This window comes from Haematobia irritans, chromosome 2 (genome assembly GCF_050003625.1).
Source record: "Haematobia irritans isolate KBUSLIRL chromosome 2, ASM5000362v1, whole genome shotgun sequence".
Taxonomy (NCBI): domain Eukaryota; kingdom Metazoa; phylum Arthropoda; class Insecta; order Diptera; family Muscidae; genus Haematobia; species Haematobia irritans.
The window spans coordinates 106,614,876-106,632,002 of NC_134398.1; the positions used below are offsets into that span (position 1 = coordinate 106,614,876).

Below are 17,127 nucleotides of genomic sequence, written 5' to 3' on the forward strand. Positions count from 1 at the left end.
ACCACATTTAACTAAAAGTACCTATTACATATGGGCACTTCTAGTCTTAACCACTGAACCTTCTCTATTATTTACTTTTGTGGAACCAACCAGATTGCTCCAAAAACATTAACAAACTGCTTAAGTTAACGTCTAATCTAAAGCTATATGCTCCTAAAATTCGCTTACGCCTTACACAAAAAGCAGGACACTCACACAAGAGGTGTTTAATTGATTCCTTTTCCTCCACGTCATGACAGCTTATACAATAGTCATTATACTTCGCACCTATAGTTTTTGCAAATTCGCCTATCAGGCAGCGACCCGTTATAGCAGATATTAGGAGTGCTATCTGACGCCTTGAGAACACTAGCATATCTAGTGTGCGGTATAAGTTTAAATGGGGCCATATTTGCTTGGTGTCGTTACAACCCTTGCATTTTTCCCATCGAATATTGGCCATCATAACAGCCTTCTCACGCAGTAAGAGCTTGCAGGTGGCCAGAGGCATACCAACAGATTCTAGTTCCCCTGGCATATGTAAGGTAGTTCCTAGCCTTGCTAACACATCTGCTTCACAGTTCCCCGGTATGTTCCTATGACCAGGCACCCATATTAGGTGAATATTGTACTGCTCAGCCATCTCGTTGAGAGATTTGCGGCAGTCTATGGCCGTTTTTGAGTTAAGGAACACAGAGTCCAAGGATTTTATTGCAGGTTGACTGTCTGAGTATATATTAATGCCAATATTTGTTGGAACATTACTTCTCAGCCAATTCACCACCTCTCTTATTGCCAATATTTCAGCCTGAAAAACACTACAGTGATTAGGTAATCTTTTCGCTATTCGAATTTCCAGATCTTTAGAATATACTCCGAAACCCACTTGGCCATCCAATTTGGAGCCATCAGTGTAGAAATCTATATATCTTTTATTCCCCGGGGTCCGTGTACACCACGCCTCACTGTTGGGAATTAGAGTCTCAAACTTGTTATCGAAAAGTGGATTCGCCAAAGTGTAATCCACTACTTTAGGCACATCTGGCATTATTTTGAGGACCGAACTGTGACCGTAACTTTTTTCCGACCACAGCGATAGCTCGCGCAACCGCACAGCCGTTGTTGCAGCTGACTGTTTGGCCAAAATGTCTAAAGGCAATAGATGCAGTATGACATTAAGGGAGTTTGTTCCTGTCTTGCTGAATGCACCTGAGATACACAAGCACGCCATACGCTGAACTTTGTCTAAACTTGTCGGCTGGTGAAGTGCCGGCCACCAGACTACAACACCATATAGCATTATAGGTCTAACCACTGCCGTGTATAGCCAATGTACAATTTTTGGTTTTAGTCCCCACTTTTTCCCTATTGCCTTTTTGCACGAGTATAAAGCTACCGTTGCTTTCCTCGCCCTTTCTTCAATATTAAGCCTAAAATTCAGCTTCCTGTCCAAAATAACGCCAAGGTATTTTGCACACTCACCAAAGGGAATTTCAGTACCCCCTAAGGAAATAGGCCTAACCGTGGGAGTTTTGCGATCTTTGCAGTACATGACTATTTCTGTCTTTGCTGGATTTACACCAAGACCATTGTCTTTCGCCCATTTCTCAGTCATCCGGAGAGCTCTCTGTATAATATCTCTGATTGTGGATGGGAATTTTCCCCTGACTGCTAGCGCCACATCATCTGCGTATGCCACTACTTTTATCCTTTCTTTTTCTAGAGAAACCAAAAGGTTGTTTATAGCAACATTCCAAAGAAGAGGTGATAGAACTCCTCCTTGGGGAGTGCCTCTGTTCACATACCTTTGTATGTTTGCTTGCCCTAGTGTGGTTGAAATACGTCTCTTCATTAGAAGTTCGTCTAACAGCCTAAGTATACCTGGATCAACATTCAGAGTTTTAAGTCCATTTAATATCGAGCTCGGATGGACATTATTGAACGCCCCTTCGATGTCTAGAAACGCCACGATTGTGTATTCTTAGACAGATAGTGAGCTTTCAATAAAGCTGACCAGTTCATGCAATGCGGTCTCAGTAGACCTGCCCTTCGAGTATGCATGCTGTCGTTTCGAGAGCAAACCTGAATCCACGCTAGTTCTAAGATACATGTCTATCATCCTCTCCAGGGTCTTAAGTAGGAATGAGGATAAGCTGATTGGTCGGAAATCCTTCGCACTCGAGTGAGAGGCTTTTCCTGCTTTAGGTATGAAGACGACTTTTGTTTCCCTCCACTTTTCTGGAATATATGCTAAGTTTACACATTGTTTATATATCACCGTCAACCAGGGGATAATTCTTTCAGCCACTGCCTGTAACTCCGCCGGAGTAATTCCATCAGGTCCGGGGGATTTGAATGGTCCAAAGCTATTTAAAGCCCATTTTATTCTAGATTCCGACACAATTTCCTCGATAGGAAATGATCGCTGAGCCTCTGTTACACCGCCGGAACATGGTTCAACCGTCTGATTTCCAGGGAAGTGTGTGTCCAAAAGTACCTCCAACGTCTCCTCACTGGACGCTGTCTCCGGCACTTCCGGTATCATCAAATTGAACGATTCCCTATACCTATTCCAATCAGCTTTCCTAACATTTGGCGGAAATATGGTCTTTGAAGTACGAACAGCCAATCTGAAACTGATGTAGCGATGATCTGAGAAGCTATGTTCCCTCAAAACTTGCCACTCAGATATCTTATCATTCAGTTCCGGAGAGGTCAACGTTACGTCCAAAACCTCTTGTCTGTTCCTGGTGACGAAGGTTGGTGCATCTCCCTTATTGCAAACTACCAGGTTAGTACGCAAAATAAACTCTATTAGCGACTCTCCCCTTGCATTAGTATCACTACTTCCCAAATACTATGATGTGCATTTGCATCGCATCCCATAATGAGTTTTGTCTTTGTTTTTAGTGACTCCTCAACTAAGGTCTTAACGGCACAGGGTGGCATATCCCTATCATGTCCCATGTAGACCGAAGATACCCAATATTTGCATGTGGATATCTCTAGACTGGCTACGACAGTGTCTGCATTGCTCAATGAAGGAAGCAGAAACAAGTTTAGTTCGTTTTTAGCAATTATACATGCTCGATTTATATCGTTACCGGTATTATGCAAAAGTTTGAAACCCGGAGTGCTTAATTCACAGATCTTGTTCTTATATATGTATGGTTCTTGAATAAGAACTATATCTATGTCTCCTTTCATCAGGAGAACTTTTAAGGCAGCACAAGCGGCCTTACAATGGTGAAGATTTATCTGGAGGAACCGTAGAACCATCCAAATTTTCAACCACCGTCACATCAGCCGCTTCAATTGAGTCATCAAGGGCTTCCTCTTCACAGATCTCGGTGACTCTCGCAACAATCCGCGGTTCAGCTTTGGTGAGGCTTGAGCCTGTAGAAACTTCCCGCATATGATTTTCGCCATAGTCTGCAGGTTTTATGTCTCCTTCGGCTTCGCTAGGAGACTTTTTCACTGCTGACTCTACCGGAGGCTTGTCCGTTTCGGTATCCTTTGGCTGATCGCTTTTGTATACCTTCATATGGATATCATGAAAGCCATAACTTACGCGTCCTTGGGTCTGGGCTAGATGTGGCAGCGACTCTATGTTTAATATAAACACCGCATGTCGTCTTGGTCCATCCACCTCATCCAAACGACCAACCTTCCAATCGGCGGTTGGAAGATCTGGGTTACATTCTTTTAGTCTCTCTAGTATTGACTCAGGATCAGGAGGGTTTGCCGGTATCCATGCATGTGCTCTAGGTTTAGCCGGTATGTCTTTTTTATCGACTAACTCCAAAGCGGCTCCTTCCCAAACTTCACCAATTAGCATCAATGCAGCTTTAAAGCAATCCATAGACCTCTGGTCTGCAAAAGCTATTAACTTATATCGTCCTTGATACCATCCAGCATCTTGCCGTCGAGGACTTGGTCCGGGAAACTTTTTTCGCACCTCTGAGTAGACACCAGACATCGCGTTCTCAATTTCCCCCCATTTTTGCCTTGGAATCATACCGTCCAATGCTCCTTTATTAATAATAGCCATCACAAGGCTGTCTTTTGCAACTGAGGCAAACGATCTTTGATCCCGTTTAGAGGATGGTAGCTCATCCGGTGATCGTTCCCTTTTTCCAGCTTCAAGAATTCCTTGAGCCCATTTTAAGGAATCGCTTTGCTTAGCCGACAACGTGCTTGGGTCGACTGATCCTAATTTCTTTAGGATAAACAAAGCATTTCTTCGTTCCTTGAATCTCTTTCGAGAGGGATTGCCTCCTTTTGATGTCGTCACCTTAGAAAAGGTTCGACTTGCCAAAGTGTCACCGCCAGTCGACTAATTGGGCCTGACTCTTGGTCACTGCCCAAATTTATAACTTCAGTCGTTACCCGTCCACTGGGCCCTGAAGTTAGCAACCCAGTGGATGACTTTGAATTTCGCTGCATGGTGGTTTATTATTTCCACCACACGTGAAATTCGTAATAAGTACTTATTACGATGAAATCCTCCGCTATTAGAAAACACGTCCGTTCAGTTCGACGGTTGATATTAATTGTGTATGCAAGGCGGGCATGCTAACCATTGCACCACGTTGCCAGTATAGCATTTAGTATTTAAGGCGAGTATTAAGTTCGAGTTTAGCCCCTAAAATCGCCATTTTCACAATTACTTTTCTCACATAATCCTCGTTAAAGAATATAAACTTTATAAAAACTTGCTTTGGGCTATTCCCCATCAAGTTAAATTAAAATTTGCATCAAAGACGTATAATATTATACTTTTCTTTCTGATTTATTTTTGATTTTTGCAACTAAACTCGTCCCCACACGTCTGATTTATCTGCTTAATTTTACAATACCATATGTTTTGATTAGTTGGAATTTTATCTATCGGATAAGGTAAAATATATTCCAAATTTACGCGGACGAAAAAGACTGTTTTTCATATGTTTGGGTGTAAAAATTATATGTTTGGAACTCACATTTTTTTAGCACAATAACATATTTTTAAGTGCAAGCATATAATGTTCATGAACTAGCATAACATGTTTGGGACATATATGTTAATATGTTAGAACATATTATGTTTGGGACATAAAATGTTTATAAATATAATATGCTTGGATGCAAACATATATTAATTTAGAAATAGCCTATAAACATACATGTGTTTAGAAAGAGAGACCTGGAGGGTATGCTGCAAGTAAAATAATGGAAGTAACCAATTGGCGCCTTAAAAATGTATAAACAAAAAAAAATCATAAAAATTTTTTTCTACCAGTGTATTTTGTTTGGACCAATCCAGAAAATGTGTATGCTTGAAGCAAAATGTGTTTGGGGCATATGTTACAGAAGCGATTTTTTTGAGGGCGCACGAGGAATCTATAAAAAATCATATACACCCGACAAGCATTATATTAACTACTTTTTATTCTACTTTATCTAAAATTTTCAGTGCAAGGAAAAATAATCCAACTTATAATAAAAGAGGAACAAGCTGTAGGTAGCCATCAAGCGAATCGGTAGTGTGGTTAAGTTAATTTTTACTACAAAAATTTTTCTTAGTAAAATATTCACATTTCGTAGTAAGATTTTTATTTTGTCTATATATATTTATAATACAATCAACGATGCATTAACTATTGTTTTGGAAATTTATTTAAGGGAAATCCTTTCCATTCCGTAGTTAGTGAACTAACAATATTTACTAAAATTTTACAAGTTTTCCTTTAACTATATTATAGAAAATTTTTTTAACTATGTGGAAGTTAAAATGGGCATTAAATTAACAACACTTGTTTCTGTGCGGGCTCAATTTACAAAGGACGACAACTAAAATTAAATCTCTCATTATTTTCTGGCATTATTTTTTTGGGTTGATTATAATAAGAAAAAATCAAATTCGGGTATAATTGTCTAGAAATATCTTCACTTTTAAGGCAAAGAAAAATTGCAGGAAGGAGTTTCGGTCATGTATTATTTTTTTATGCAAATGTTTATTAAGTTTCTTAGATTGTAGTTTATGCGTGATGTTAACTTGCAATCATAAAAAATTCTGGTAATTTTGAAAAAAGGACAATTTTTTCAAAACTTGGTATTAATTTTAAAAAATTCAACATTTTAGCAGAATTTCATTGTGGTGATTGAAAATTGACAAATATAGCAAAATCAAAGACAGAAACTCAAATATACAATTTTTTGTTGTTTGTCCTTAAATACCAGTAAAACGGTCAGTCATCTAGGCTCTTACCTTAAAAAAAAATCTCGGATCTAAGCCTACGAAATTTTACCCTCTCTGAGTAATCAGATACTTTTTTTCACTTTGTATGGGAGGTACGTTAAGGATGGACCTGATCGAAAGCAAACTTCCCACATTCCTTCGTTTTAACCAACAAGTCCCCTCACAAATCGCGATGCTCCCTAGGATGATTTCGATGATCGAAAAAAGGGGCACAATTATTTTTGAAAAGTGGCACATTCTTTTTATTAACTTATACAAAAAAAACTTAAGAAATAAATACTGCTATGAGGTCAAGTTAAAATATATTTTGCGAATTCATACAAATTGGTGAACAAATCCTATTTAAAATTATTTTTTAAGCGTCTATAAAATAATCAGGCCTTTCAATTATATCTTTAAATTTATTTACGATATCAAAATAATTTATATCATCATTGGTTTTTAAGTAATGCGGAGCCCCCTTTTCTTCAGTTTTTTGTCATTTATGTCAATTCATGGTAAAATTTGTCCACAACTTTCGGATTGTGATGTCGTTTTGTGACCTATCTATATTGTTTTAATGTTTTTAATATACAAAGAATTTTTATAGTCGATATCTGCTAAATCACGTTTTTACAAACTTTCTTACAAAATTTATGTATATTTGTAATAGAATATTTTTGTTAAATATAATTAATAAACAATTTAAGGTAAGCACTATGTTCGATTTTCGAGTTGAAATTTTCGCGGTTACTTTACTAAAACAGTTCAATATAAAGCAGATAAATTAACTCAATAACTCAATCATTTATAATTTTGATTATTTCAGGAAAAGTAATCGCGAAAATAAAGTGATTTTCAACTCGAAAACCGAACATAGTACTCACGTTTAGGAGGATTCGCTTTGGAATGTTTTGTTAACGGTATTCATACTTTTGATAATATAAACTAAAAATTTAAGATAAATCTTTGGTATTTGAAAGTGCATTTTGGATCTTTAACATATACTTTCTCTAATTTCTTAGGACATTTCTTCCAATTTTTCTCTAATGAGGTAATGCTTCAATACTGTCCACTGTTCCAGCATTCATTTTGAGGAATATAGTAGAATGGGAACAATCTGTCCAAAGGCGATTGCAATTTTTTCTAACTGGGTCCTTATGGGATCCATCATCAATTATTTCCTGCGGTCGTAATACAAACCTTAAACATTTTCATATTTATACTGATATTTCATGCCACAATAAATTTGGCATATTCAAAGTACGGTTTACCAAATAAGTTGAATCGTAACTGTTCACGTAATAAGAATTAATGAGCGAAGGCTGTTGGTGCACAATATTAAATTTTCTTAATAACACATCTATGGTGATAACTACCCATAATATTTAAACTTTTGAAAAAGTGGCACAAATTATTGGAAAAGTGGCACAAAATCGTAAGAAGTATCACATTTAGTGGCACAAACAAAAAGTGGCGCAAAAGTGGCACCGCCCAAGAAAAGTGGCAAATTTGCCACTAAAGTGGCACAACGGTAACGCTGACTTCGACCGAACACCAAAAAGTTTTTCAGCGGTGGATTATCCCACCTCAGTAATGCTGGTGACATTTCTGAGGGTTTCAAAGCTTCTCTAAGTGGTTTCCTGCAATGTCGAAAGCCGTTCGGACTCGGCTATAAAAAGGAGGTTCCTTGTCATTGAGCTTAACATGGAATCGGGCAGCACTCAGTGATAAGAGAGAAGTTCACCAATGTGGTATCACAATGGACTGAATAGTCTAAGTGAGCCTGATACATCAGACTGCCACCTAACCTAACCTAACCTAACCTAGGATGAATTTTTCAAATCTGTTAAATTCTATTTTTATAGCCGCCCTTGAAAAAAACAAAAATACTCACAATATTTTATGTCTCTTAATTTTCTTCATACGTTTTTTAGGCCCGAGCAGTAAAAGAAACAGAAATGCAAAACATTCTACATATGAATCACAATACAAAACGGAGTGCAGCCAATGCATCGCCTTCACCCAGTCCCAGCTTGAATATGGCCTTACAACAAGCTGCTCAATTCATTTCCCCTTCATTAATGTACTCTGCCCAAGTACAGAAGCAGCAACAACTCTCCATGCAATCTAGTCAACGTACAACAAATACAACTAACTCATCATCTAATTCGGCCAGTGCTAAGACTACCGGTGATAAAAGGAATGCTTCCCCGTTAGACCTCAGCTCTCAGACACCAACTTCAAAACGTGTCAAAGCCGAGTCCACATCAAGCCAAAGTAGTGGTGATGGTCTTTTGGATGTGACCACTAAAAGACGAACCTCAGCATCGAGTGCAACAACATCGCCATCTCCCCCGCCCCTCAATGAAAACTCATTATCCAGTCCCGCAGCAACGACGGCACCAGACGACCCAGTTCCAAACTCATTTAAACCAATCGCCATCGGAAACTCTACATCAGCCGCTTCTGGTGGCGTAAGTTCACGACAGTGTCAGGCACACAGCGAAGAGGTCAACTCCTGGACAGTGGACGATGTTTGCGAGTTCGTTGGAACTATAGATATTTGTGCGGAATATGTTAAAGTGAGTACTGAAACCAATTCTGAATATACACATCTACAAAAACTAGCGAAAGTGATTCCTTTTATGAATATCAGTAATAACCAACGTTTTAAAAATAATGGGTTACCATTCACATTAAATATCGGTTACCAGTCGCCGGCTACAAACCGCATCATATCTTGAGGTCCAGGTTCGAATCCTGCCGAGGCCCCCCATTTTTAAAATTATTTTATTTTTCTTATTAAATATCTTGGAATCATGATTTCTAAATCGATGTTTTAAGTTTTGAGTAGAATAACTCCTACAGCGGCTGCGGACATCGTTAATGGTAGCGAAAAGAAATGCCGAATCGCATTTCGGAAAAAATACAGCATATTAACTGACATGATGCCGAAAAAAACATACCCTTGTCAAATCAAATTTTTAAATTGTACCAACGAGAATAAAAAAAGTGCATTTTGGGTTCAAATTGTACCAAGTTTCAAAAATAATGGATTGGAATTAGAATAAAAAATAAAAATTATTTATGAACTTGTAAACTAACGAAGGTGCCACTTGCCAAATAAAATTGGCAAAATCCAAAAACCAGTCGTAGAATTAACCACGTTGGAGAACTACACAGGTTTGGCTATAACATGATTTGACATGAGAGAAGTTCCCAATGTCCCTTGATATTCGTGGAAATTCATTATTTGATCATAAGGTGCCAAGTCTAAACCTGTTTCTCTCCTCCAAGATATAGAAAAATAGTCTAAGCGGAGTTTATATTTGATGATGCATTTTGTATTTAATCTTCCGAAATAGATGTTGGATATCAGACAATTTTTTCGATGGATGCCCTACACACCGAACTCTAGATTTTAAATTAACAATACACATATAAATTTGACTGTAATTTAGTCGGTACTTAAAGATGCGAACAAGATAATTTATATTTGATAAAAATTATTATTATTATTATTGTAAATTGCCGCTGAGCTTTCTAGAGCATTTTGAAGACGAACTGAATATATCAAATGCGAAACTGCTTGAACGTTGATTCGGAAAACTGTTGTATGAGTTCATTTGTATACGCTATATGCTTGGAATGTTAATGAGGCTTCGAAAAAAAATTTGATATGCTTAAGTCTAAATATTATTTAATTTGAATATTAAAATGAGTATTCGGAATATAAAGAATAGACATTCGGAACAAAGAGATTAGACATTTGAAGAAAAAGCATGTGATTTTGGCAGCATTGTATGTTATATATGTGTGGGCATGTGTTTTGTTTATCGAAACGAAAGAGCATTCTGCTCTTATTGGAGGGTACAGCAGTAGTGAATAGTAATGCATTTTATCTTTCATTATCATTTTATGTGCACCCTCAAAAAAAATCGCTTCTCTAACATATGTGCCAAACATATTTTGCAGGAAACACATATATTATTGGATACTGCCGAAACATTAATATGTTTTTTTTTTATGTGAACATATTTTGAGCCCAAAAATATTATATGCTTGGAAGAATTTTCCCCAAAGAAGAATGTGCTCATTCCCTCACATAATTTTCACTTCCTCGAAATTTTTTAGTTCTTGGCTCCTTTTTCTGTAATAAAAATAATGTTGAAGAAATTATTCAATTTTATAATTTTTTTAAATTTTACCTTTCGCCTGGACGGAGAATCGCAAAGATTATTGATTTGAGGAAGATAGGAAATTGGCTTGCGTCATACCAAATGTTTCATTTACCAGATTAGTTTAATACATGTTTGTAATCTTTTAGTTGTTTTTCGTTTTTATTTTTTAAATGAAAAATTTAATTTTCTTAATGAAACAATGTTAAATTTTAAGCAACAACAAAAAAAAAAATTACATTTTCCCCTATATGGGAATTTATTTCGTGCACTTAATTTCTTTTCTATTCAACCGTCGAACGGAACGGACGGGTCGACAGGTGGTGACACTTTGACAAGTCGAACTTTTTCTAAGGTAACGACATCAAAAGGAGGTAATCCCTCACGAAAGAGATTCAAGGAACGCAGAAATGCTTTGTTTATCCTAAAGAAGTTAGGATCAGTCGACCCAAGCACGCTGTCGGCTAAACAAAGCGATTCCTTAAAATGGGCTCAAGGAATTCTTGAGACTGGAAAAAGGGAACGATCGCCGGATGAGCTGCCATCCTCCAAAAGGGATCAAAGATCGTTTGCCTCAGTTGCTAAAGACAGCCTTGTGATGGCTATCATTAATAAAGGAGCATTGGACGGTATGGTTCCAAAGCAAAAATGGGGGGAAATTGAGAATGCTCTGTCTGTCGTCTACTCACAAGTGCTGGAAAAGTTTCCCGGCCCAGATCCTCGACACCAAGAGGCTGGTTGATATCAAGGACGATTTAAGCTAGTCGCATTTGAGGACCAGAGGTCTATAGAATGTTTTAAAGCTGCTCTGATACTAATTGGTGAAGTTTGGGAAGTAGCTGCTCTAGAGTTAGTCGAGAAGAAAGACATACCGGCTAGACCTAGAGCACATGCGTGGATACCTGCAAACCCTTCTGACCCTGAATCTATTTTAAATAGACTGAAACGATGCAATCCAGATCTTCCAACAGCTGATTGGAAGGTTGGCCGTTTGGATGAAGTGGATGGACCAAGACGGCATGCAGTGTTTATATTGAACACTCAGTCTTTGCCACATCTAGCAAAGTCCCAGGGCCGTGTATGTTATGGCTTTCATTATATCCAAATGAAGGTATATAAAAACGATCAGCTAAAGGATTCAGAAATGGACAAGCCTCTGTCTGAATCAGAAGTAAGCGGATCCTCTTGCGAAGTCGAGGGAGATAACAAAGTTGAAGACATGGATAGACACCGTATGCGAGAGGAGGTTTCTATTGCCTCGGAACTCACCAAAGTTGAACCTATGGTTATTGCGAGAGTCACCGAGATCTCTGAAGAGAACATTCTTGATGACTCGATTGAAGCGGCTGATGTGACGGTTGTTGAAAATCTCGATGGTCCTACGGATCCTCCAGATAAATCTTCAAAACGAGCTCAACTTGTTTCTGCTTCCTTCAATGTGCAATACAGACACTGTCGTTGCCAGTTTAGAAATAGCCAAATGCAAATATTGGGTATCTTCGGTCTACATGGGACATGACAGGGAGATGCCTCCATATGCCGTTAAGACTTTAGTGGAGGAGTCACTGAAAACAAAGACGAAACTCATTATGGGATGCGAATGCACATCATAGTATATGGGGAAGTAGTGATACTAATGCAAGGGGAGAGTCGCTAATAGAGTTTATTTTGCGTACTAATCTGGTAGTTTGCAACAAGGGAGATGCCCCAACCTTTGTCACTAAAAACAGGCAAGAGGTTTTGGACATCACCTTGGCCTCGCAAGAACTGAATGAAATGATATCTGAGTGGCAGGTTTTAAGTGAACACAGCTTCTCAGATCATCGCTACTGCAGCAGCATTGAGAATACGTCCGAGGCTTCCAGACTACGGAAGGTGCTAGCATCCACGAGCTCCGCTCCAGGTTTCATTAAAACATCGGAGGGCAATTGGACAACCTCCAGTGAGGAGACGCTGGAGGTACTATTGGACACACATTTTCCCGGAAATCAGACGGTTGAACCATGCACTGGCGGTTCCACAGTGGCTCAGCGGTCGTTTCCTATCGAGGAAATTGTATCAGAATCCAGAATAAAATGGGCGTTAAATAGCTTTGGATCATTCAAATCCCCCGGACCTGATGGAATTACTCCGGTGGAGTTAAAAGCGGTGGCTGACAGAATTATCCCCTGGTTGTCGGCGATATATAGGATGTATCAACTTAGCATATATTCCACGAAAGTGGAGAGAATCAAAAGTCGTTTTCATACCTAAAGCGGGAAAAGCCTCTGACTCGAATGCGAAGGATTTCCGACCAATCAGCTTATCATCATTCCTACTTAAGACTCTGGAGAGGATGATAGATATTTATCTTAGAACTAGCGTCGATTCAAGTTTGCTCTCGAAACGACAACATGCATACTCGAAAGGCAGGTCTACTGAGACCGCATTACATGAACTAGTCAGCTTTATTGAAAGCTCACTATCTGTCAAAGAATACACAATCGTGGCATTTCTAGACATCGAAGGGGCGTTCAATAACGTCCATCCGAGCTCGATATTAAATGGACTGACAACTCTGAATTTTGATCCAGGTATACTTAGGCTGTTAGACGAACTTCTAAGGAAGAGACGCATTTCAGCCACACTAGGACAAGCAAACATACAAAGGTATGTGAACAGAGGCACTCCCCAAGGAGGAGTTCTATCACCTCTTCTTTGGAATGTTGCTATAAACGACCTTCTGGCTTCCCTAGAAAAAGAAAGGATACAAGTGGTGGCATACGCAGATGATGTGGCGATAGCAGTCAGGGGAAAATTCCCATCAACAGTTAGAGATATTATACAGAGAGGTCTTGGGGTAAATCCTACAAAGACAGAAATAGTCATGTACTGCAAAGATCGCAAAACTCCCACGGTTAGGCCCATTTCCTTAGGGGGTATTGAAATTCCCTTTAGGGAGTGTGCAAAATTAAGCTTAATATTGAAGAAAGGGCGAGGAAAGCAACGGTAGCTTTATACTCGTGCAAAAAGGCAATAGGGAAAAAGTGGGTACTAAAACCAAAAATTGTACATTGGCTATACACGGCAGTGGTTATACCTATAATGCTATATGGTGTTGTAGTCTGGTGGCCGGCACTTCACCAGCCGACAAGTTTAGACAAAGTTCAGCGTATGGCGTATCTCAGGTGCATTCAGCAAGACAGGAACAAACTCCCTTAATGTCATACTGCATCTATTTCCTTTAGACATTTTGGCCAAACAGTCAGCTGCAACAACGGCTGTGCGGTTGCGCGAGCTATCGCTGTGGTCGGAAAAAAGTTACGGTCACAGTTCTGTCCTCAAAATAATGCCAGATGTGCCTAAAGTAGTGGATTACACTTTGGCGAATCCACTTTTCGACAACAAGTTTGAGACTCTAATTCCCAACAGTGAGGCGTGGTGTACACGGACCCCGGGGAATAAAAGATATATAGATTTCTACACTGATGGCTCCAAATTGGATGGCCAAGTGGGTTTCGGAGTATATTCTAAAGATCTGGAACTTCGAATAGCGAAAAGATTACCTGATCACTGTAGTGCTTTTCAGGCTGAAATATTAGCAATAAGAGAAGTGGTGAATTGGCTGAGAAGTAATGCTCCAAGCAATATTGACATTAATATATACTCAGACAGTCAACCTGCAATAAAATCCTTGGACTCTGTGTTCCTCAACTCGAAAACGGCCATCGACTGCCGCAAATCTCTCAATGAGATGGCTGAGCAGCACAATATTCACCTAATATGGGTGCCTGGCCACAGGAACATACCGGGGAACTGCGAAGCAGATGAGCTAGCAAGGCTAGGAACTACCTTACATATTCCAGGGGAACTAGAATCTGTTGGTATGCCTCTGGCTACCTGCAAGCTCTTACTGCGTGAGAAGGCTGTCATGATGGCAAATGTTCGATGGGAGAGTTGTAAGGGTTGTAACGACACCAAGCAAATATGGCCCCATTTAAACTTAAACCGCACACTAGATATGCTAGTGTTCTCGAGACGCCAGATATCACTCCTGATATCTGCTATAACGGGTCGCTGCCTGATAGGCGATTTTGCAAAAACTATTGGTGCGAAGTATAATGACTATTGTATGAGCTGTCATGATGCGGAGGAAAAGGAATCAATAAAACACCTCTTGTGTGAGTGTCCTGCATTTTGTGTAAGGCGTAAGCAAATTTTAGGGGCATATAGCTTCAGATTACTAGCGGACCTGGAAAACGTTAACTTAAGCAGTCTGCTAATGTTTTTGGAACAATCTGGTTGGTTCAACAGAAGAAAATAATCGAGAAGGTTCAACGGTTAAAACTATAAGTGCCCATATGTAATAGGTACTTTTAGTTAATGTGGTATCACAATGGACTGAATAGTCTAAGTGAGCCTGAATCTTAATCGGGCTGCCACTTTAACCTAACCTAACCTAACCATCGCTACATCAGTTTCAAATTTGATGTTCATATCACCAAGACCATATTTCCGCCAAATGTTAGGAAAGCTGACTGGAATAGGTATAGGGAATCGTTCAATATGATGATACCGGAAATAACAGAGGCAAATATGAGAAATGTGCAAGATATCGAACACGCAGTGGAGCGGATTACTAAGGCCTTCAACATCTCACTGAAAGCTGCATGCCCTAGAGGAAAGCCAAGGGGGAAACATCGACCACCATGGTGGTCTACGGAATTAAGTAATATGAGGAAATCCTGCAGGAAGCTCTTTAACAAGGCAAAGTCCACCAGAGCCCCTGAGGACTGGGACGCTTACAAGAAGAATCTGAGAGGATACAAGCGAAAACTGAGAAAGGCTCAGCACAACTCTTGGAATGATTACTGCAGCAGTATTGAGAACACGTCCGAGGCTTCCAGACTACGGAAGGTTCTAGCATCCACCAACTCCGCTCCAGGTTTCATTAAAACATCGGAGGGCAATTGGACAACGTCCAGTGAGGAGACGCTGGAGGTACTATTGGACACACATTTTCCTGGAAATCAGACGGTTGAACCATGTACTGGCGTTGCCACAGTTGCTCAGCGTTCGTTTCCTGTCGAGGAAATTGTATCGGAAACTAGAATAAGATGGGCGCTAAATAGCTTTGGACCATTCAAATCCCCCGGACCTGATGGAATTACTCCGGCGGAGTTACAAGCTGTAACTGACAAAATTATCCCCTGGTTGTCGGTGATATATAAAGGATGTATCAACTTATCATATATCCCAGGAAAGTGGAGGGAAACAAAAGTCGTTTTCATACCTAAAGCGGGAAAAGCCTCTCACTCGAGGGCGAAGGATTTCCGGCCAATCAGCTTATCCTCATTCCTACTTAATACTCTGGAGAGGATGATAGATATTTATCTTAGAACTAGCATCGATCAAGCATGCATAAACGACAGCATGCATACTCGAAGGGCAGGTCTAATGAGACCGCACTACATGAACTAGTCAGCTTTATTGAAAGCTCACTATCTGTCAAAGAATACACAATCGTGGCGTTTCTAGACATCGAAGGGGCATTCAATAATGTCCATCCGAGCTCGATATTAAATGGACTGACAACTCTGAATGTTGATCCATGTATACTCAGGCTGTTAGACGAACTGCTAATGAAGAGACGTATTTCAGCCACACTAGGACAAGCAAACATACAAAGGTATGTGAACAGAGGCACTCCCCAAGGAGGAGTTCTATCACCTCTTCTTTGGAATGTTTCTATAAATAGCCTTCTGGTTACTCTAGAAAAAGAAAGGATAAAAGTGGTGGCATACGCAGATGATGTGGCTCTGGCAGTCAGGGGAAAATTCCCATCCACAATCAGAGATATTATTCAGAGGGCCCTCCGGATAACTGAGAAATGGGCGAAACACAATGGTCTTGGGGTAAATCCTGCAAAGACAGAATTAGTCATGTACTGCAAAGATCGCAAAACTACCACGGTTAGGCCTATTTCCTAGGGGTATTGAAATTCCCTTTGGTGATTGTGCAAAATACCTTGGCGTTATTTTGGACAGGAAGCTGAACTTTAAGCTTAATATTGAAGAAGGGGCGAGAAAGGCAACTGTAGCTTTCTACTCGTGCAAAAAGGCAATAGGAAAAAAGTGGGGACTAAAACCAAAAATTGTGCATTGGCTATACACGGCAGTGGTTAGACCTATAATGCTATATGGTGTTGTAGTCTGGTGGCCGGTACTTCAGAAACCGACTTGTTTAGATAAAGTTCAGCGTATGGCGTGTTTGTGTATTTCAGGCGCATTCAGCAAGACAGGAACAAATTCACTTAATGTCATGCTGCATCTATTGCCTTTAGACATTTTGGCCAAACAGTCAGCTGCAACAACGGCTGTGCGGTTGCGCGAACTATAGCTGTGGTCGGAAAAAGGTTACGGTCACAGTTCTGTCCTCAAAACAATGCCAGATGTGCCTAACGTTGTGGATTACACTTTGGCGAGTCCACTTTTCGACAAAAAGTTTGAGACTCTAATCCCCAACAGTGAGGCGTGGTGTACACAGACCCCGGGGAATAAAGAATATATAGATTTCTACACTGATGGCTCCAAATTGGATGGACAAGTGGGGTTCGGAGTATATTCTAATGATCTGGAACTTCGAATAGCGAAAAGATTACCTAATCACTGTAGTGTTTTTCAGGCTGAAATATTAGCAATAAGAGAGGTGGCGAATTGGCTGAGAAGTAATGTTCCAAAAAATGTTGGCATTAATATATACTCAGAT

General features: G+C 39.7%; 1 protein-coding gene across 2 annotated transcripts in view; it reads left to right on the plus strand.

Annotated features, from left to right (window-relative positions):
- Positions 1-17,127, plus strand: part of Samuel (SAM-motif ubiquitously expressed punctatedly localized protein) — a 532,479-nt gene that overhangs the window by 373,494 nt on the left and 141,858 nt on the right. For both annotated transcript variants that reach the window (XM_075295802.1, XM_075295803.1), the window contains exon 5: positions 8,137-8,784. In XM_075295802.1, the coding sequence (XP_075151917.1) occupies positions 8,137-8,784 (648 nt within the window). The remainder of the gene's footprint in view (positions 1-8,136; positions 8,785-17,127) is intronic.